This window comes from Hemicordylus capensis, chromosome 10, assembly GCF_027244095.1.
Source record: "Hemicordylus capensis ecotype Gifberg chromosome 10, rHemCap1.1.pri, whole genome shotgun sequence".
NCBI classification, from domain to species: Eukaryota; Metazoa; Chordata; class Lepidosauria; order Squamata; family Cordylidae; genus Hemicordylus; species Hemicordylus capensis.
In genome coordinates, this window is record NC_069666.1 from 8,403,655 (window position 1) to 8,426,850 (window position 23,196).

The 23,196-nt window shown below is 45.2% G+C and overlaps 1 protein-coding gene and 1 long non-coding RNA gene across 3 annotated transcripts in view; one reads left to right on the forward strand and one right to left on the reverse strand.

Annotated features, from left to right (window-relative positions):
• The window catches only part of ACAN (aggrecan), a 71,385-nt gene that overhangs the window by 36,757 nt on the left and 11,432 nt on the right, over positions 1–23,196 (forward strand). The window contains exons 7-14 of one of the 2 annotated variants that reach the window (XM_053273164.1): positions 409–900; positions 2,249–2,423; positions 4,518–4,645; positions 4,829–5,122; positions 6,110–6,289; positions 7,685–9,859; positions 12,597–12,710; positions 21,051–21,164. In XM_053273164.1, coding sequence (XP_053129139.1) covers positions 409–900; positions 2,249–2,423; positions 4,518–4,645; positions 4,829–5,122; positions 6,110–6,289; positions 7,685–9,859; positions 12,597–12,710; positions 21,051–21,164 — 3,672 coding nt within the window. The remainder of the gene's footprint in view (positions 1–408; positions 901–2,248; positions 2,424–4,517; positions 4,646–4,828; positions 5,123–6,109; positions 6,290–7,684; positions 9,860–12,596; positions 12,711–21,050; positions 21,165–23,196) is intronic. The other variant, XM_053273163.1, reaches the window with a different exon arrangement.
• LOC128335197 (uncharacterized) lies at positions 16,116–18,601 on the reverse strand. The gene is made up of 2 exons (XR_008311537.1): positions 18,491–18,601; positions 16,116–16,572 (listed from the first exon to the last, which is right to left on the reverse strand). It is a non-coding gene; the product is annotated as an uncharacterized LOC128335197 (long non-coding RNA).

Here is a 23,196-nt window from a genome sequence, read left to right on the forward strand (position 1 = left end):
TAAAAGTGAACCTGGGTGCAGGCTTACTGAAATGCAAGATAAAGATACTGCTGTACCTGTGTTCAACATAAACATGCAAATTACTGTACCTGAGTACACACCCGTACCTGTCTACACCACACACCAATTGTACATTTTGCTTTCATGGAAAGAATGGTTAATTATTAATTAAATCAATAATTAATAAATTAACAATTAATTAATTGACAATAAATTAATAATTAAGTTAATAATGGAAACCAACACTATCCATTTCAAATGATTAATTCAATTACTTGTCAATTGTTAAGCTTTGAAGATGAATTATTATGAATGATTTCTTCCTGGAAGGAATTTTTTCGCTCTGTGGAAGGAAGGATTCCCCACCATTCCTTGTCTCGCCGGCTCAATATTTTTCTCTTGCTGTAGGCGGAGACGCAGACACGATCATCGATGAGGTCTTCACAGGTGAGACCATCGATGAACTGGGAAGTGGTTTCACCATCCAGACAGTCACGGAGACAGACAAGGAGCTCTACTTTCCACACAACGTCACTGAGGAGGAAGCTCGGGGCAGTATTGCAACTTTGGAGCCCATCGATTTTACAGCCACTGCCTCGGAGCTGGATGAGGTCGTCACAGCGACCCCAGATCTCTTTGCTACTGGCTTCACTGATGAGGCTGAGAACCGGACCGAAGTGGGGATATGGGAGCAACTGGAAAATGCCACCGTCTCAATTCTGGACACACTTCTCACCACGGATATGCCAGAGGTTAGCTCAGTGGAAGACACCTTGTGGGCTACCGTCACGCCTGACCTGGAGTCTGCTGCCTCACCATTTACCGTGGAGGAAGAGATTGTTCCTGGCACAGCCGCTCCTGATATTGGCTTCATCCCTGAGCGACCCATTTCTCCCACCGGTAAGTGCCAAGTGGAACCTATTCCAGATGTTGACTGATAACATGCCAGTGTTCTGGTAATCCAGCAATGCCTACATTTTATTCGTTAAATGTTTAATGGAGACTAGGGCCGAGATCATGGGTGGCTCATGACATTTAGCTGCCTGAGATGAAAGACACTTGCCCCATTCACACACAATGTGAAACCAGCATTTAAGAGGCCAGAGGTTGCCAAACCTGTACATCTGAATGCAGGAAACTCCAGGGAAAAGGAGGGAGAGGGGAAGTAGAAAATGGAGTTGTTTCTGAATAAACTCTTTGTTAAATTGACATAAGATTATGTTTCGGAGGGAAGCAGCTATAAAACACTCTCTCAGCCCTATCTAGAAATGCTGGGGTGGGGTGGGAGACCTGGATCTTATACGCTCTTCCTAGAGCAAACCCAAATGTCTTCCAGGGCCCACACATGTAGTCCCCCATCCAAATGCAAACCAGGGCAGACTCTGCTTAGCAAAGGGGGGCAATCCATGCTTCCTACCACAAGACCAGCTCTCTGCTGTAGTTTTGCCAACCCTGAACCCCTCCGTGCACTGATGCCTGTGAAGACTACCTCACCCTGCCTCATAGAAGGGTCACCCCTGGTTGGGATAACCAGGAACTTCAACATCTCCTCTTCAACATTACCCATTTCTCAACCATCTCATTTTGTGTCCATGGTTGACTCAGCAAATATCTCATTCCCAGCAATTTTCAGCACTCATTGCAAACACACCCATGTTTTCTCAGCATCATTTCCCTTCATCTTCATGGTCCTTCTCTTAGGGACATGGAAACAAAGGAAGCTGCCATATACCGAGTCACACCCTTGGTCCATCTAGCTCAGTATTGTCTACACAGGATGGCAGCGGCTTCCCTTCCTGGCAACATCTCCAAGATAGGGTTGAGAGTGATTCCAGCCTGAAACCTTGGAGAAGCTGCTGCCAGTCTGTGTAGACAATAGTGAGCTAGCTGGACCAATGGTCCAACTCAATATATGGCAGCTTCCTATGTTCCTATGTTCTCCAAGGTTGCAGGCAGGAGTCTCTCTCAGCCTGATCTTGGAGATGCTGCCAGGGAGGGAACTTGGAACCTTCTGCTCTTCCCAGAGCAGAGCTCCATCCCCTGAGGGGAATCTCTTCCAGTGCTCACACATCAAGTCTCCCATTCAGATGCAACCAGGGCAGACCCTGCTTAGCTAAGGGGACAAGTCATGCTTGCGACCGCAAGACCAGCTCTCCTCCTTTTATTTCTCCTTCTTTCTCCTCATGATCCTGGCCCTCACACTGCAAGTTGATATTGCAGCATATTGATCAGCTCTGTTTATCCACAGGTGTTGTCTTCCACTACCGACCATCCACCAATCGATATTCCCTGACTTTTGTCAAAGCTCAGCAGGCTTGCCTGGATAATAATGCTGTGATTGCTACTCCTGAACAACTTCAGGCTGCATACGAGGAAGGCTACGATCAGTGTGATGCCGGCTGGCTGAGGGACCAGACGGTCAGGTGAGCTTAGATGGCCTCTCCGCTAGGGAGGGAGATAACTCTATTGGGGTGGAGGTGTCTCAATTGTAAAAGGCTTCTCAGTTCTGTACAGGTGATGGCCAACATCCATCTATCTATCTATCTATCTATCTATCTGTCTATCTATCTATCTATCTATCTATCTATCTATCTACTTACTTTGTTTGTTTGTTTGTTTAATATATTTATATACTTAACTCACTCACTGCCAAAATCTCTAAGCAGTTTACAATAGTGAGACAAACCAAAAAGATTATCACATTTAAAACATTCAGGAGAAACCTGTTATTTGCCAGCATTCTGTTCTGCATGGAGGGGTGGATAGCGAACCCGCAAATAACAGGGAATTAAAATGAAAGCAAATTGGGGGTCTGGGTTCCTGCACCACCCCAAATCACCCCCAAATCAGACAAAACAGGCCAAATGAAGTGCCCTACCGTGCTCCACTGCTTGCAAGGAGTCCAAAGATGCCTCCCAATCAGTCAAAAATCACTCTTTGGCCCATAAATTGGCTCCCAAAGTCAAAATGGCAGCCGGAAATTATCTCCGAGGTCATTTCCAGCCACCCCAGACCCACGAAGGCATGAGTTTAACCCTTTTCCTGCTGTTTTTTTCCATGTCTATCAAGGTCGGGTGTCCATTACCCAACCGCAGATACATAATACCACAGGTGCAGGACCTGCAATTATCAAGGTTTTCCTGTATATAAAACATCAAGTTAAAACAATCAATAAAATTCAACTAAAAACATCAACTAAAACTTCAACTAAAAAGTTTGGCTAAAGAGATGTGTCTTCAGCTGTTTCCTAAACGCCATCAAGAATGGAGCAGCTCTAGGAACATAGGAATACAGGAAGCTGCCTTCTACTGAGTCAGACCATTGGTCCATTTAGCTCAGTATTGTCTACTGGCAGTGGCTTCTCCAAGGCTGCAGGCAGGAATCTCTCTCCACCCTGTCTTGGAGGTTCTTCCAGGGAGGGAACTTGGAACTTTCTGCATGCCACCAGGCAGGTGCTCCTCCCCGAATGGCCTCATCCCCGTAAAGGGAATATTTTACAGTGCTCACATGTAGTCTCCCATTCAAATGCAAACCAAGGTGGACTCTGCTTTGCAAAGGAAACAATTCATGCTTGCTACCATGAGACCAGCTTTCCTCCCATAATCTCCTCTAATCTCAGCAGTAGTTTACTGGTCTTTCAGTGGAATGATTGAGTCATGGGGATTCGTATGAATGAGACACCAGATCCTTCCATCACCCACACAAATCTGTACTTCCTTCCTTAACAAATGTATACCCCACCCCTCCAGTACTATTCAGGGTGGCTCAGAAAATCAGTAAAAACAGACACCATATAAAAACAATATAAAACTAATATATTTAATAAAAATTAACTTTAAAAAAGGCACAGTGAAAAACAGGTGTAAAATTACAAGTTAACAAAACCCACCAGATACACAACGCAGGTAAAATATAGCTCAATTCTATGCTAGATTACTCAGAAGGAAGGAAGCCTCTCTATCAACAGCTACTAGTCAGAGGGCTATAGACCACCTCCAGCCTCAAAGGCAGGATGCCTCTGTACCATTTGCAGGGGAGTAACAGCAGGAGAGAGGGCATGCCCTCAACTCCTGCCTGTGGCTTCCAGCGGCATCTGGTGGGCCACTGTGCGAAACAGAATGCTGGACTAGGTGGGCCTTGGGCCTGATCCAGCAGGGCTGTTCTTATGCTCTAATATTCCAAAGGAACATAGGTCTTAGACTGAGTCAGCCCATGGGTCCGTCTAGCTTGATCTAGTGTAGACAATACTGGGCCAATGCTCTGACAAAGCTTCCGAACAAGGGGAGGAGAAGCCTCCTACACTAATAATGACCATGAGGATTGTGAAGATGGATCTATGGTCTTGTTGTTGTTGTGAAGTTCTTCAAGGTAGGTCAGGGTTAATCCATGTTGCAGAGGAGGGAAAGGACGGAGGCTAAGAAGGAGTAGGTTGCCCAAGTCCATCTGATGAGTATGTGGCAGAGGCGAGACCTATGAGATCTTCAAGAAGGGTGACCCTTCCTTGTCCGGCTTGACAGATACCCTATTGTGACCCCACGGAGCAAGTGCGAAGGAGACAAGGAGGATATCCCAGGAGTGCGGACGTACGGGATGCGCCCAGCCTCAGAGATGTTTGATGTGTACTGCTTCGTGGACAGACTGAATGGTATGTTTTTGCTGAGGGCCCAAATTCACGGATGAGTTGACTAAAACCCATGCAATTAACTGACTAAAATGCTTGAACTGGGCAACAGCTCTGGTGCGCATGTCAACATGTATCTGATCTGTCCATGGAAAATGAATCGCATTTTGGGAGGCCGAGAATTCATGCTTAATATTGTGTTCCTAGGTGAAGTCTTCTTTGCAACCCAACCAGAGCTGTTCACCTTGCTGGAAGCTCAAGAATACTGTGAGAGGCAGAATGCTACCCTGGCTTCCACTGGACAACTCTACGCTGCCTGGAGGCTGGGTTTGGACAATTGCCGTGCTGGCTGGCTGGCAGACGGGAGCCTCCGTTATCCCATTGTAAACCCCCGTCCTGCTTGTGGAGGGGAGAAACCCGGCGTGAGAACCATCTACTTGTATCCGAATCAGACAGGATTCCTTGACCCACACTCTAGACACCCTGCCTTTTGTTTCAGAGGTAGTGCTTTGTTGCTTATAATCCAAGGTGGCTTTTGAAGCATTACAGCCAAGAGTTGAACCATTAGAAAAAGTTCCCTTCCAGTTTAGGTTTATCAGGGTGTTTTAATGCTCCAGTTCAGGCACTACGTTTAAAAAGTGGTTTGGTAATTGGTTTTGAACCATTTCAGCTGCATTGAACCAATTCAGGTGCAGGGTCTTTAATAGAGATATGCAAATCAATTTGAATTTGAATTGATTTTGAGTCTAGGTGATTCGAGTGATTTGAATTTGAATCGAATCACCCCTTAAAAGGGCAATTCAATTTGAATTTGAATCAAATTTTTGAAATGTGATTTGAGAGCCAGTTTGAGAGCCATTTGGCACCTTTTAAAAACCATTCAGGCCCCCTGATTGGTTAAAAGAAAAGGTGCCAAAACAGGGTCAAATGGATTCAAATTCAATTCAAATTCAAATCAAATTTTTGGGCCGGATGTGAATTTGATTCAAATTTGAAATGAATATTTGGAATTCTATTTGAATCCAAAATGAATCAAAAAATTCATTTCGTGCACATCTCTAGTATTTAAGAAAGCACCTTTGGGGAATGTCTGCTTGTGGTTACCACCAGCAAATTTAGTGGCGGCTCAAAACTGGGTCTTCTCTTAGGTTTTTATTTATTTATATTTTATTTTCTATTTTATTTTATTTTTCCATTTATATCCCTATCATCCTCTAAGGAGCCCAGAGTGGTCTACATGGTTGTTTATCCCCACAACAACCCTGTGAGGTAGGTTAGGCTGAGAGATAAGTGATTAGCCCAGAGTCACACAGTGAGTTTTGTGGCTACACAAGGATTTGAACAATTATTGTGCATTCCAGGGCTCTGGAATGCACTCCCAAATAAAATCAGATGCTCCCCATTCCTGGCTCTTTTTACACAATATGGAATGAGCATCAGCCATATGAGACAGAAAGAACATCCCCACCAATGGTTTTTCTCTTCTAGCTCTACCAGCGCTGTATGAGGAGACAGGAGAGGATGTGATCACAGCCCAGGTTGTTCCTGGAGTAGAGGAAGTCCCTTCTGGGGAGGAGACAACTGTGGAAATGGAGTTTGCCACAGATTCTGAAAACCAGACTGAGTGGGGGACAGAAGTATTTCCAACTAATATATCATTGTTATCTGGTAAGTCAGGTTCTTTGATTTCACTCTGTACCCCTATTTGGGGCCAACCACACCATGAGGCCATCCACTTGCCCTACCGGGTGGGTGGAATAAGCCTTCCCAAACCCTTGCCTTCCCCCCAGACCAGGTCTACTCAACTTTGGCCCCCCCAGCCATTTATGGACTACAGCTCCCATAATCGCCAGTCCCAGTGGTCAATAGCCAGGGATTATGGGAGCTGTAGGCCAACTTCTGCAGGAGGGCCAAAGTTGAGCAGCCCTAACCAGGACGATTGTAGTTTTGTGGGTGGGAGTGCACTCCGCACTCTCACACAATCAGCCCTGCTCCGTGCAGCATGGAGTAGGGCAGATTGATTGGAGGCCAGGGCGTGTTCTTCCGGCCTCTGTGAAGCCCACAATGCAGCATGCGACACATGCGCTGCACTGGTGCTTTAGATGCCCATCTCTGTGTGCAGCCAGGCTGGAAGCAGCCCATGCTTGCACATGATCAAGTAGCTGGGGGTAAGGGACCACTCACTCCCATAACCCCGGCTAACGGCCAGGGTAAATAGTGGGGCTAGGCAGTGCTGTCCCACCAGAATCGGGCCTGATCCCAGTGCTTTTCACACGCAGTCTAACCCAGGCTAGACATCCATAGTCTGGGTAAGGCTGTGTGTGAGAACAGCCTCCATGTTATATTATTAAACAAGGAGTTTGACTCTACCCATTGTAAAAAAGCTAATTAGCAGCTGGCGCTAACAGGGCCATGGCATACAGGGAGAAGGCATATAACCCTTTCCTCTTGAGCTGTGGTCCTGATGAAAATAACAGGCCATTGGAACCGGTCCTTGACACCAATGACGATTCCAATGGAGATTCCAATTTGAAGGGAAGTGTGAATTTTCATTGGACTGTGGCTCAAGGGGGGAGGGTTAATCACCCTCCCCCTCCCCTGTGCCCTACATGTCATGGGCCTGATCCTGACCTTGACGGCTGCAGTTTAACTTTTTTTTAAAATGCAAGGCCAAACTTAGGAATGGGGCCGTAGCTCAGTAGTGAACATCTGTTTCGCATGCACACGGTCCCAGGTGGCAGCATCTCTAAGTAGGATGATTGTGCTGAAGTTAAACAGCTCTTGGTCCAGTCAATATCTGGATGGGCGTCTGTCTGGGAAGCTCAGCATCCCACTGAGAGACCCATGGGGGAAGAAAGGTGGGATTTCAAGGTACTAAAATACAGTCCTATGGCTGTATCTCTGAATGTACACCAGAACTCATATCACGTTTCACCTCGTGGTCCATCAGAACCAGCACTGAGGCCAGGAAAGATATTGCATGAGATACTGTCATGGTGTCATTCACCAAGATTTGTTTAACTTCGAGTTTCTCTCTCCCTCTCTGTTTCATGCTTTTTTTAGTGAGTCCATCAGCTGTTTCTCCTATTGATACAATACCTGAAGAAACAAGTGCAGAAGCTCCAATCATTGAGACATCTGTTCCTGGGTGGACATCTGGAGCTCCAGATATAAGCGGGACATTGGAACCTAGTGGAGAAAGTGGATTTCCTTCTGGAGCCCCAGATTTCAGTGGGCTCCCTTCTGGAGAAAGTGGGCTACCATCAGGAGACCTAAGTGGCCTGCCTTCTGGCATTATTGAAGTTAGCATCTTACCCTCTGGAGAAGAAGAATTATCAGGGATTGGTTCTGGAATCGAAGACCAAGTATCTGGACATCAAGAGAGCAAAGGGATTCCAGAAATTAGTGGCTTGCCTTCTGGATTTAGTGGAGAGGGTTCTGGCATTGACCTTACCAGTGGCTTACCATCTGGAGAGTATGATTACAGTGGCCTCACATCTGGATTTCCTACCGTGTCTCTTGTGAATGCAACTTTGGTGGAAGTGGTCACCACGGCAACAGAAACAGAAATGGAAGGGAAAGGTACAATTGATGTCAGTGGAAACAGAGACTTGTCAGGTTTTCCCTCTGTTGATTGGGATGTAAGTGGAACAACCAGTGGGTTACCCTCGGGAGTTGACCTAAGTGGAATACCTGATATCAGTGGGTTTTCCTCAGGACTTGATATTGGTGGGGAACTGTCGGGTATACCTGATATCAGTGGATTACCATCAGGACTTGATGTGAGTGGAGAACCATCTGGTCTACCTGATATCAGTGGACTATCGTCAGGAATTGACTTGAGTGGAGCACCTTTTGGGATACCTGATATAAGTGGCTTTGTGGACATAAGTGGCCAGGCTTCTGGTTTTGATGGAAGTGGAGAACCTTCAGGAGTTACCTTCGTTGATGGCCATCTGTTTGAGGTGACAACTCCTTCCTCTAAGCAAGAAGAAGGGAGGGGATTTGTGGAAATAAGTGGATCACCGTCAGGAGATGAAGACCTATCAGGCACAGTGTCTGGGTTTCTAGATGTGAGTGGTCAGCCTTCTGGGCAAATAGACTTCAGTGGGTGGACTTCAGGAGTTCATGAGGTCAGCGGACTCCCAAGTGGACTAATAGACATCAGCGGAGAAAGTTCTAGTGTTGGTCTCACCAGTGGCTTGCCATCTGGAATTTATGACTATAGTGGGCTACCCTCTGGGTTTCCCACTGTCTCTCTTGTGAATACAACTTTGGTGGAAGTTGTAACACAACCATCTGTTGCACAGGAACTAGGCGAGGGGACATCAGGGGTATTAGAAATCAGTGGATATCCTTCCGGAGAGAAGGAAACATCTGGAGAACTATATGATATGATCACGGTTAGTGGGTTACCATCGGGGACAGCTCATATCAGTGAAACTTCATCAGGCATTCCATATTTTAGTGGAGAAATTACTGGTGTCACTGACCTAAGCGGAGAGTCCTCAGCGGTAGCTACTACTAGTGGTGAAGCCTCTGGGGTTCCAGAAATCACCTTAATAACTTCTGATTTAGTGCAAGCTGTGACCCAGTCCACAGTTTTGCAGGAACTGGGTGGAGGAACAGAAGCAATGCACCCTCGTTTTTCTGAATCAAGTGGAGAGGCCTCCACAGCTGGGGGAGAAACTTCTGCATATCCTGAAAGTACCATAAGATCCCCAGAATATCATGATGTTAGTGGAGAAACGTCCACATTTCATGAAATTAGTGTAGAAACGTCTACTCTTCATGAAACGAGCGGGGAAGCATCAGCATTGCCCGAAAGCCACACAGACGCTTCCTCCCCTTATGACACAGGCAGTGAAACATCTGCCTTCCCTCCGAGCCATCCAGAAACATCTGGGGTACCTTTTGTCAGTGGCTTCCCCTCAGAAGCTTATGAAGAAAGGAGTCAAATTCATGGGGATAGTTCAGGGCCAGCCCCTCATTCTGTCTCAGACATTCCAGAGAAAACTCTACCTGGCACCGATATTCCAGATACAGAACTAACTGAACACTCCAAGCATCCAGAGGACACCCAGGCTGAGACAGAGGCCTATATACATGTAACACCAAGGTCTGAAACAGAAGGTGCTACTATCCCAGAAGTCCCACCAATACCCCCTACGGCCATGGATGTCCCACCTGAAGTTTCACTGGAGGTGACAGATGAGGAGACAGAGCCGACGGTACAAGGTTTGTTTCAAATTATATATACCTTAGACCAGGCATCCCCAAACTGCGGCCCTCCAGATGTTGCTGAACTACAACTTCCAGTATACCCAGCCACAAAAAATTGTGTCTAGGAATGCTGGGAGTTGTAGTTCTGCAACATCTGGAGGGCCGCAGTTTGGGGATGCCTGCCTTAGACCTCTAGTAACCAGTCTTGACTACCTGAATCTCCTAACTGTTCACACTCATTAGTCCTGTCCAGAGGTTCAACCTAAACTGGAGTAGGGAGGGAATGGGCCATACTCTCAGATAGTCCATGAGCCAGGCCCACAAATTTTGACCATCAAGGGGAAAAAGGTTCACCTGAACGTCAACCCCCTTAGAAATGGAAAATAGGTGGTCACATCATTGTACTTACAGCTCTCTCTCTGTTATCACCCTCCCTACCCACAAATGATTAGGGTAAAGATGGAGTCACTTTTGCACAGAGGAAAGGCTTAAGCTTAGGTTTAGGTTTCAGAAACAGGGTCAGGCTTAGGGTGAGGGTAAGAACAAATACATTATTATCCTCTCTCCATGGAGTAATCTTTGGAGAACGTTCCTGCCCATTTTTCTTGCCATTCCTCTGACATTGAGACAGTTTTATAGTGGTCTTTGAAGTCATTCACACAATCAAAAACTGTTCTACCCGGGTTTGGGGTCTGTGTGTGCTCCCAATTTTCGGTTGAGCGGGAGCAGGGGTGGAGCCACCATTTGAGCGAATGGGTTCAAAGAACCCGGGCCATGCCCAATCAGGGGCCGCAAATGTGGCCCCAGACACACACCCCATGTCTGACATCAGACGCAGGGGTGATTTTGGTTGCAAATGAGGCCACGCAGCCCTGTTTGGAGCTGAAATCAGCCCGTGCTGCATTGGCCAGTATATAGAAGAACAGGTTTTGCTGAAGAAGAATCAGCATGGCTTCTGCCAAGTAGAGTCCTACCTCATGATCTCTTAAGTTTCTTTAAGAATGTCCGTAGTCATGTTGATAGGGCAGATCCACTGGCTACTGATCATGATGGTTATGCCTTCCATGTTCAGAGACAGCATAGCTCATAGGAACATAGGAACAGAGGAACCTACCTTTATACCAAGTCAGACCATTGGTCCATCTAGCTCAGTATTGTCTACACAGACTGGCAGCAGCTTCTCCAAGGTTGCAGGCAGGAGTCTCTCTCAGCCCTATCTTGGAGATGCTGCCAGGGAGGGAACTTGGAACCTTCTGCTTGCAAGCATGCTGGTGCTTTTCCCAGAGTGGCCTCATCCCCTAAGGGGAATATCTTACAGTGCTCACACATGCAGTCTCCCATCCACATGCAAACCATGGTGGAGCCTGCTTAGCAAAGGGGACAATTCATACTTCCTCCTACAAGACTAGATATCCTCATATAACCCAAATAAAGGGTTACTGACCCAACATTTCAAATTTAATTCTTTCATGAGATATTTTTTCCTGATTCACAATTCCTTGTTCTCCTTTGTGATGAGATTGAGTCCAACAGTAAGCTTCTGTTGAAGAGGACTGCAGATTTTAGTCTGCACCTTGTGTTCTGAAAGGCCACTTTGAGGTGTGTGTGTGGGCGATGGTAGTCCAATGCAGTTTCTGTTGAGAGAGATGCAACTTGCCCACATCTGTTTTGCCTAAAGATCACAACTTGTGGCTAGGTGTCACTTCTGGGATGTGTGGCTTTGGCTCAGTGGCCTCCAGTTGCCAGCTCCTAGCTTTGGACACAACCAGTGCCAGCAGCCCAAAGCTCACTGTTGCTGGGTGCACCTACTGAGTGTGGTCTACCGGTCTAGGGCCATTGCAATCCCTAATTTCCCAGCAGAAATCCTGGTGAATTCTCTTGGACTCAGGACAACAGGGGCATTATTGGGGTCATGCAAGAGAACAAATATAACACCCTCACCAGGTGGAAGAGGAAAGTGTCTCTCAGCCATTGTGAAGCCCTGAGGTTTCTTACTCAGAGGCCCACACAAGTCTGGAGTGATTCTTGGTTTAGAACCAGGGGGATCTACCTATGTCAGAATAAGAAATGTATTCAGTTAGTCTTAAGAAGCCTTTAAGCTTTGTGATCCTATAAGTTACACCAGGGCTGCACAGCTTTGGCCCTCCAGCTGTTTTTTGGACTACAACTCCCAGCATCCCCAGCCAGAGGGAGCAATGGTCAGGGAGGATGGGAGTTGAAGTCCAACTGAAGTTCTGCAGCCAAGAGCTATGTAGTTTTTAATTGCAAATGTAGTTTTTAATTGTTTTTATTTGTAAACCGCCCTAAGCCATTTCGGAAGGGCGGTATAAAAATCAAATAAATAAATAAATAGTCAGCATAAGAACTTAAGAACAGCCCTGCTGGATCAGGCCCAAGAAGGCCCATCTAGTCCAGCATCATGTTTCACACAGTGGCCCACCAGATGCCTCTGGGGAGCCCACAGACAAGAGGTATGTGCATGCCCTCTCTCCTGCTGTGGCTCCCCTGCAACTGTTATTGAGAGGCATCTTGTCTCTGAGGCTGGAGGTGGCCCACAGCCACCAGTGACTAGTAACCATTAATAGATCTGTCCTCCATGAAATTGTCTAAGCCCCTTTTGAAGCCATCCAGGCTGGGGGCCGTCACCACATCTTGTGGCAGAGAATTCCATAGATTAACTATGCGCCAATGCTGGTTCGTCACCAGAATGATTAAAGTAAGATCCATGCTTATCTCCCTTTTGTGGCTACAGTTGCATCCAAAACATGTGAAGAGAAACCATGTGGAGCTGGAACCTGTCAGGAACAAGATGGGAGCATCACTTGCTTATGTCCACCTGGGTACATGGGTGATCGATGTGACATAGGTAAGCCCCGACTTCTTCATATCGAGCTGGAGGGGGATAGATCTTCCAAACGGAAGTGTTATTGCAAAGCAACGTGTGGGCAGATATCCCAGATGCTGTGCATGGCAAGAGAGCCAAGAAGCAGTACAAGAACTGTCACACTTTCTACATTGCGTTGCCATCATGATTGCTGGAGTGTGCTTAAGCAGACCAGAAGATCCACTCTGCTAATTTGCTCAGGCTTCCTTCCCACCCCACGCACCTTCTTCCCACATGCAGAGGGATCTCATGTGGGTTTCCATACATGGTAGGTGGAGCAGTTGATCTCCTCTTTTTCTAAGCACATAGTAGGGCAGTTCACATGACTATAAACTGGGAGACGAGTCCTACCCAGTGTTGGGAACTGGGTGCCCCCTCTTTGCAAATGTGTGTTAGATCAGAACAAGGTTGGAGGCAGGGAACTTGGTCATTGGTCAAGCTCCAACTGGGTTTGACTTTGTTTCTCCCTACCTCGTTCTGAAGTGGGGGATGGAATCTGGGTTGGGCTCACTCAGTCTACCCAGCTGGGGCTTGAGTTGACAGATGATCAAACGGCCCACACCTACCTTGTTTTCATCTAATAAATGATCGCACAACGGGGGCACACCCAGGTTCTGAAACTGGATAGGACTCATCTCCTACCCAGTTTACGGTTGTGTGAACTGCTCTAGTAGGATGCCATGAGAAAGTTGCATGCACACGCCCCTATTCCACCCTATCATGCATGGAGAATTGCTGGATAGGCCCATAACCTATAGTCATGCACCCTGCAGCCAAAGCACCGGTTTTTGTATTGTTGGCATCTTACCACTTCAAGACCCATTCGTGAAGAGTGCACGTTCCTGTGCTCTTGTGCAGTTCCCTTCCATGTTGCACATGGTGCAAACAGGCAGAGGTTGATTTCTTGACGGCTCTGGTAATGGTCAGAACAGGATGAGAAGGTAAGATGTTTGAAATCGAAGATGTAGGTATCATAGATCAAGTCCGGGAAATCTTCAGGACATCCAAAACCGCTTTCAAGTTTCATTAAGTTGGCCCAGTTTAGACGTACAAGTAAACTGGAGTTAAGCATTGCCGAAGTTTCAGTTCGTTACTCCAAATTGCACCGCAGATGTTCACCAAATCATGGCCGGCCAAACTCCAGTTGAAGGAGAGGGGAGGGGAGCCCCTCCCTGCTGCCCGGCCACTGGGGCACATCCCCGCTGCCTCTATGATTGGAGTTTGGAATAGGCACGAAATCGTGGTTATAGCTGAGTCAGCATTTGGGCATAACGCTTTGGCAGCAAAACTTCAGTTGTTTCAAATTTGAATTGAATTGCCCTTTGGTGGGGTGATTTGATTTTAATTTGAATCAATAGACTCACCCAGATGCAAGCTGAATCGATTTGAATTCAAATGGATTTTCACATCCCTACTTTATAGAGCAACAATATGACTCAGTAAAAACATAGTCAGATGTGAAAGATGATTCTGCTCACTCATCTTGATGTTCTAGTCCTAAAGAAGCAAGAATCCTCAGGGTTCAGCTCAGCCATTGAGGTTGTGCAGCCCTGTCATATATATAAGAACATAAGAACAGCCCTGCTGGATCAGGCCCAAGGAAGCCTATGTAGTCCAGCATCCTGTTTCACACAGTGGCCCACCAGATGCCTCTGGGGAGCCCACAGACAAGAGGTATGTGCATGCCCTCTCTCCTGCTGTGGCTCCCCTGCAACTGGTATTGAGAGGCATCCTTCCTTTGAGGCTGGAGGTGGCCTATAGTCCTCCGACTAGTAGCCCTTGATAGACCTCTCCTCCATGAAGTTATCCAAACCTCTCTTAAAGCCATCCAGGTTGTTGGCTGTCACCACATCTCGTGGCAGAGGATTCCACAAGTTGGTTGTGTGAAAAAGTACCTCTGTTTGCTGGTCCTAGATTTCCTGGCAATCATTTCATGGAAATATATGGTGCTGCCTTCTGCTGAGTCAGATTATTCGTCCATCTAGCTCAGTACTGTTTGCACTGACAGGCAGCAGCTCTCTAAGGTTTCAAACAAGATCTTTCTCAGCTTCCCTGGAAAGACCAGGGATTGAGCACAGGACATTTTGCATGCCAGGCAGCCTATCTTCAGGATGCTCCTGTGCCTTTTATACTTTTTTTAAAAAAATCTTTTATAAGATTTAAGTTCTGGATTTTTTAAAATTATATTTTGTTTCAGATTGGTTTAATGGTTTACATTCTGGTCGAACATTTTTACATCTTTGTAAGAGGCTTTGGATATGAAGTTATTTTTAATAGAAAAGTGGGGCATGAATAAATGGGGCTTAAATACATTTTTAGGGTTCACATGCATGTGTTTATATGCATATGCACTTCAGGTGAGGCGCATCCAATTCCCATTCGGAGAGAAGTTCATAATTCAAGCATCTCGGAATATTTTGACAAGGCATATCCCCCACCCGACAAAAGCAAAAAATGGGTCAAAAATGGGGGAAATGAATTACCATGTGTACCAGAAAGTGATAGTTCTTGGGAAATTATCACAGTTGGAGCATGTGGGGTTTGGGTTTGTTTGTGCCCCCACCCGCTCTAACCAGAAGATAGTTTAAAAATATATCTTAGACCCAGGATTTCTTCTAAAAGACATTTGCTGAAATGTCAGCTATTTCTGAAAAGGTTTGTCTCTTTAAGGAGATTGACAAAGACCTGAGGTTTTCTCCCTAAGGAGCATTCACAGCTGACATTATTATTGAAATTAGCTGGTGGCGGGGACATTTCATGTCCTTTCATTACTGAAAAGCCTCTAGGGAATCTCTTTATCATTTAGAACAACAACAAAAAATCTATACCCGAAAGTTATTTTAAATAAAGTCATCTGTATGATTCATAAAAATAGGTTTCACGTGCCCTGGAGAGGAAGGCTGTATAGAAAGACTAGTACAACTAATAATTTTCCAGCAGAGACATAAGCTTCAATGCCTGGTCAAAAAAGCAGCTATAGAGAGTTTTCATTTTGAATGGGGCAGCATTGCCTTAAGATGGAAGGAGAGCTGGTCTTGTGGTAGCAAGCATGAATTATCCCCTTTGCTAAGCAGGGTCTACATGGGATACATGTGAGCACTGTAAGATATTCCCCTTAGGGGATGGGGCCACTCTGGGAAAGAGCATCGGCCTGCTTGCATGGAGAAGGTTCCAAGTTCTTTCCCTGGAAGCATCTCCAAGATAGGGCTGAGAGAGACTCCTGCCTGCAACTTTGGAGAAGCTGCTGCCAGTCTGGGTAGACAATACTGAGCTAGCATTGAGCTACTTGGTATATGGCAGCTTCCTATGTTCCTTTGGTATCTTAAAGGCACAGAGCATGAATTTCTGACACTGGAGATGCATGGCAAATGAGCACTATATAAATGCTTGTTTATGTATAAATAAATGTTTATTCTTGATTATGATGATGATGATGATGGCAACCATAGTGCAAGTATGAATGGCCCATATTAGATATAGCATATGGATGAAGAAATAAAATAGCATTCTATCATATTATTTCACCCAACCCCTACCCTCAACTTTCTGTGGCTTCTCAAAGCTTTCTGTTTGCGTCCAAAGGGGGCATTTTTGCACTCAGAATCACCTCTCAACAAATGTGCCAGTTTTTTAAATTGAATCCACAGGAAAATGGCTAAGTTCAGAGGAGCAGAATTTGAAAAGCAGGCATGGAACCTCAAGACCACGGTTGGGTCTTTCCCCCACCTCCCTTTTTATAATGAGATTTTCTGCGTCCAAATACAAAAACACAGACTGACTCGATTTCTTTGAGGATAGGTCTGTTTAGAGGGCCTGTCTTCTGTACGAAGTCTCCTTGATGAGTCTGTTGAAGTAAGAATATTATAGATATAAATATATAGTTACAAGAACAAATGAGTTGTATGATATTGGTAGCTACGGATCCTCATATTATCTGAGTATAGCATGGAATACAAAGCCAGGAGAGCCAGGAATACTCTCCTCAATCCAAGGCAAGCATTATAACCCCATAAGTTATTTAAGCTGTACCTTCATCCCTGCCTCTCACTCTCCCACCCACCTACCAAACTCACTCCCTTGCCTTTTTTGCTGCTCTGGTAGCAGAAAAATAAAATAAAGAGCGCTCTCCCTCTCCCCACTCTTCACAAGGAATGGTGGGAAATATAGACACAGGCATGTAGCAGGTAGCAGAGAAGAGAGGGAAAGAGAGAGATGGTCCTCCTTTCCCCTGCCACTACTGCCAGAGCAGCATCAAAGGTAAGGGTCGGGGAAGGAGATTGGAGGGGGGCAGGCAGGTGGATGGACAGGTGAGGTGCAGCTGGAGGCTGTGGGGAGGGGTGGAATCAGACTCTGGTGCATCCCTACTTACATCACTGGGGTGCAGCAGAATCCATCAGAGGCTGGGAACTGAGTTTGAGAAAAAGTGCTCTTTTCTGAGTTTGGGGAAATAGTTTTTTCAAGTCCAGTTACAACCCTCCTGGAGGGAGTTTGCCCATCACTGGTTATTTGGGATCTTAGGCAGCAACTTGAGCTGTATGTGAATATCTGCGGGTTCTTTCCTGTTGAGTTTGAGAAATGGATGAAGCTGATCACAAACATAAATAAGGGCAATGGGGGGTTTTTGTCACTGGACCCATACGAGTCCAAACAAGCCTTGCTAACTGAGCAAAGAGGCGCCTTTTTAAAATGATGGTTGTCTTAAATTTAGCAGGGGGAGAGCAACTGGCCCTATCCATCCCCAGCACAGCATCCCTCCAGTGGCTGTTGCTGGTATTTGCCTTATGTTGTGAGCCCTTTGCAGACAGGGAACCATTTCATTTATTTGTTTGTTTGTTTATATCTATGTAAACTGCTTTGGAAACTTTTGTTGAAAAGCGGTATATAAATATTTGTCGTATTTGTATTCTGCTGAACACCCTGCTTTATCTCTTGTACATGCGTTGTCTGCTTCAGTTGGATACTTTATGCGAAACGGCATACAATCTCCCACACAGAGCTAGTGAGAGGGGTGATTGGTCAGTGCCTCTATCCTCACCGCTAACAGTGGTCTGCTTTCAAGTTCTGCTGCCGAAGATGCTACTAGGATGCATCTTCTTTGACATTTAGGATGATAATTTGATGGGCCAAGCCATATAGCGCCAGACTGGGCTTAGTCCCCTTCTGTTGCTGACTCCTACTTTAAGTTCCACCCTGACTTACACTTTGGGGTTGGGATAGTGGAGACCACAAGACTAAGAAGGGGTTTAACAAATTGATTAAACAGCATAAAGGAAATAAAACGACCCTAGTGGGAAAATTCCTTAGATCAAAACAGCCATTCATCAGCAGGATATTTTCAAGCATCAGATGATGAAATGCTTCAAGAAACTCAAAGAAAGCAATTAGAATAAATGTCAACTGACAGATGAAGGAGCTTCTCTACATCGTTGTCCAAACTGTATGAAATTAAAGGGTAGTTCCCTGCATGTAATACCCCGGTTCATTAGCAAAGTGAAGCGCTTCTAAGCTTTCTTCACCCTCTGCCGTACTAGGTTATGGACTCACATCAAATGAAAACTACAAAAACAGTCCAAAAGAAAGATGCCGGGGTTATCAAAAAGTAATCTGCTGGATTCATTAGGCTTTTCCTGGAACCCACTCAGCAGGAAAAAAAATTTCAGATCAGCAAATATAAGCATGTCGCCTGTTTGCTTCTAAGATACATCCTCCCTTCTTCCATGTTAAAACCAACATCTGTGTTCTTATATCAAACCCAAACTCACCAAAGCTTTAAACCCTAAAAGACGCTTGTCTACCCAACACTTCCTCCTCTTTCCCTCAATCAAGACCACGTCCTCTTCCAGCCCTCCTGTGTGACTGCCACTTTCCTTAGCCTGTAGTTTTCTCAGGCTCCTAGTCCCTGCTACTGCTATCTCTCCTTCTGTAGGCCCTTCTGCTTGCCCGTCGCTTTGTGACATCATAGAAGTTCAGCCAATCACTGCCAGAAGCTTCATAATCATTACCAAGTTGATGCCTTGCAATACAGAGGTGATTAAACTGTTGTCAGCAATTGGGCAATATTTCCAGTCTTTATGCAATCTAACATGAACTGATTGACCAGACGTTGAATATGCCCTTCATTATCAAACAAGAAGCTCCTTTCTCTAGAATGTGAAAGGAGTCATTTAGCTCTACAAATATTCTGCCCCACAGTGCCACAGTGCCCCACAGTTTGATGAAGACCTCCCATCCCTTCCTGGTTCTGTTAGCCACTGGCATGTGTAAAGCAAGTAAACAACCAGTGTGGATCTTTAAAAAGACTCAAGTAGATAGCAAGAGAACAGATATGGGATGTGGAAGAACCTGTGATCCTTTCCAGGAGATCAAAAAAGTCCTGAGCAATGGGGACAACTCACGCTCACTTCCGCAAAATCAGCTGTCCTCTTCAACTGCGAAGCAACTGGTTTATAGTCTTGGACTTCCTAATCTCCACCTAATATTGTGGCCTGAATCAACATCTAGAATGGGCACCTGGAGAGCAAGTGGCATATCTATGGTGTACCTTGCACAAATTTAATGGCAAATGAGATGCTTTCTGGGTGTCTTTTGATTACAACTGAATTGCCCCTAAACAGCATCTGTTGTGACCTGACACTCTATTGAATGTTGTCCAGTTGACACAAAAACTTACCTCCCTCCCCTACTTCCCTCTTCTTGCTTTCCTGTTATCTCTTCTGTCTTATCTTCCCACCCATATCTTTGGAATCAGAAGGCTGTAATTACTCTGCAGAGGCTGGTGACTGCAACAACAAGGACCCAATTTAATTATTAGAAACCTCTTTTCTTCCCAATAGTTTTGTACCTCCCAAAGGGACGACATATCTCCTTTCCAAATATTATGGGACTGTTCTAATTTTAGTTATAATTTTGCTCCTTCATTGATATTAATATTGATTGTTATTGTTATAGATAATGAAAAATCTTAATACAATATTTATGGGGTGGAAATCAGATTTGCTGCCAGGGACAACCTAATTTTTATTTTCCTTTGCTGCTCTAAGTGTATTATAATTCTGCCCTTTTATCGTATCTCATCATATGCTGAGCAGCATAACAGCAGCACAGTAAATGATCAAGAGCTCACTGGAATACTGTTGTTTTTCTCATTTTTATTTTTAAATGTCTATCGTTGCTGTTTCTCCTCTCCTGTACAGCTGTGCTGATGCCTTGGGCAGCCAATAGCAATCATGAGTCCCTTTCCCCTTTCCTTTAAAAACAAAATCTAATAAGAAACAAAAATAAGAAATGAATACAGGTATACAATATGAATATATATTCAGATGTTGCTCGTGGTATATGTAGAACATGTAGTTTACATCTAAGATCATACCCAATACCTCCAGTCAAACATCATCTCTCTAAATAATCCTGTTCCAGAACTGAATAAAAAACTGATGATTGCACCAAACCATTTTTTTTTGGGAGGGGGGGCATTATATTTCCCTTTTCAGGGCTGTTTGAGGTATATTAATTCACGCATCTGCATTAAATTCCTAATTCTTCATTCCCAGACCTCTGTAGTTGGTAGATGGTCTTGTTTCCAACTCTTAAATATCAGAATCCTTTCTCTAATCAAGTTGGCTACCACCTGTGTTCCAGTTGAACATAATGTCATACATGTCCCAACAGGACAGCAATCATACAGCTCTTGGCCACATCCCTGTTGAACTGCAACATTGCCTTTATGTTCCTCTTCCCAAATGCATGCAGTGCTTCTCCCTCAGTAAAAACCCTTGCATTGCCAAGGCAGGCAGGCACTACTGAAACTTGGGCACCCTAGGTGATGGTCCAGTTGGCCTATGGTTTGGGCCACCTCTGACTGTCTAAAGGTAAAGTGTGCCATCGAGTCGTTGTCAACTCCTGGCAACCACAGAGCTATGTGGTTTTCTTTGGTAGAATACAGGAGGGGTTCACCATGGCCATCTCCTGCACAGTATGAGATGATGCCTTTCAGCAGCCTATATAGCTGCTGCCCGATATAGGCATTTCCCATAGTCTGGGAAACATACCAGCGAGGATTCAAACCGGCAACCTCTGGCTTGCTAGTCAAGTCATTTCCCCACTGTGCCGTTAGGCAAATCCATTTCTCCCTTTTCTCCTTCTCCTTCTTCTTCTGCAGCAGCAACAGCAGCAGCAGTTCTAAAACAAAAGCTGGTGCTAGTTCCCAAGTCTCTCCTGTTGCCATTTTGTTCATTCTCCTCCCCCCCCCCGCCAAAAAAACCCAGTTGTTGATGGACCTCCTATCCACCCCAAGTCCTAATGGCAGCCCTTGATTTCTTGCAGACATGGATGAGTGCCACTCCAGCCCTTGTCTGAATGGAGCTACCTGTGTCGATGGTATCCACACTTTCAAATGCTTATGCCTTCCCAGCTACGGAGGGGACCTCTGTGACATTGGTATGGCCTTACCTAAACCTGGCTTCAGCTAATTTTACTAACAGCTGCCTGCCTTCCCTCTTCCTCAAGCAGGAAGAGCAACAACATGATGCCTCCCATCCCTATCCCATCCTCGTCTTTGCACAGCTAACTCTTAATAATTATAATATGCATGTGGCTAGGGGAGGCGTTCGCCACCTGTGGTCCTCCAGGTGTTGCTGCACTACAGCTCCCATCATTCCCAGCTACAATGCATTGTGGCTGGGGATTAAAGTAGTTCAGGAACATCTGGAGGACCAAAGGTGGGAAACCCCTGAGCTAGGGCAGAGGTGCTCAATCTTGGGTCCTCAGATGTTGTTGGACATCTCAGTCATTCTCCTCAGCCACAAAGGCCAACTGACCACTGTGGCTGGGGATGATGGGAGTTGTAGTCCAACAGCATCTGGAGACCCAAGGTTGAGAACCTCTGGATTAGGGGAAGAGCTGATCTCTCTGATTTCCAGTCTGGACTTATCTTTTCTATGCTGGCTGGTTTCTTTCTACATGTAGGTCTGCTAGAGGTTCTCTTGGCCAATCTTAGAAAGCAAAGGACAATCTCCTGATCCCCACAGGGTTCTCTGTGCTTTATGTATCCCTGTGTTCATTCTATTAGTCACACCTAGAAGTCCAAAGTTCCGTCACACTCCGGCGTCATTCCAGCATTCGGGGAGGGGGGTATGCAAATGAAGAGGCTGAGCTACACAGTGACTTCTAGCTCAGTTCTCAGGGGTGCCCATTAAATTTTATGGGACAAAGGAAATGAGCTGCAATCTGGGACAAAAAATGGGGCAGACAGCCTCTCTCCAGAGAGCGTTCCAGACTGTACCACTTTCTCCCCTATGAATTGATCGGTGTCATTCACCTCTATGGTAGAGGAAGCTGTTGTAGGTTCTGTTGAGTTGACTGATGGGCTTTGTATTCTTCTGTTGTAAGAACTGGCTGCCTAGTGACTTGTATGGTTTGACTGAGTTTGATCTCTTGTGCTCTGGATTGGAATTTATGCTTGTATATGTTTTTATTTTGGAAGGGCATTATTATTATTATTATTATTATTATTATTATTATTCATGTTTGCTGTTGTTTGCTACCTTGCATTGATGATGAGAAATGCAGAATATTCTTAAGTATAAGAATATGGCAGGAAACATAGGCTTCGCAAGGGAACAATGAGACCAGAAATATATCCTCCACTCCTAATAGTGGGTACTTCAACCTACATTGCTAGAGACCCCACGGGGCTCTCACTTTCTGCAGTTCCCTGAGGTGGGGTCTGCAATATACAGTCTCCCTCTTTCCACATACACATTGTCCATTGCAAGGATGGTTTTGTCAATAGTCTTCAGTCATGCTGTATTCAGAAGATGATAGAATCAAGACTGTTTGCATGGTCATAGAACATATGTATGTAGCACAGATGGTGGTTGCTTGATTTCAAATGCTTATTCTGCCTTTCCATTTCAAAAAAGGCAGATCACAAGATTATAAAGAGACTGGTGGACTCCAATAGGGATGTGCAAATTGATTCAAATTCGAATCAATTCAGTTATAATCGAATTTTTTATATTTGATTTGAATTTGATTTGACAGCTGTTAGGCACCTTTTAAAAACCACCCAGGCCCCCGATTGGTTAAAAAAAAGTGCCAAAACAGGGTCAAATTGATTTGAATTTTATTTGAATTGAATTTTCAGACCAGATTCTAATTTAATTCAAAATGAATTTTTGGAATTCGATTCGGATTTGAAACAAATTGAAAAATTTGTTCCATGCACATCTCTGGACTTCAATGGATTCCTGAGGACTCTGGGGGATTTCCCAGCTTGTTTGGCAAGTGCTTTTGTCAAAGCTTTAGTTGCTCTCTGGAATGGAGAGACAGCTCGGGTGGTTGACACGATCGCTTCCAAGTGCCCTCTCCCTCAAAGCAGAGCCCATGCAGCGACTTGCTCTATCTGAGCTAAGGGCAATGAATCAAACTGGGAGATGGCTGGAAGTTGGAGAAAACTCGTGGTGAGTGT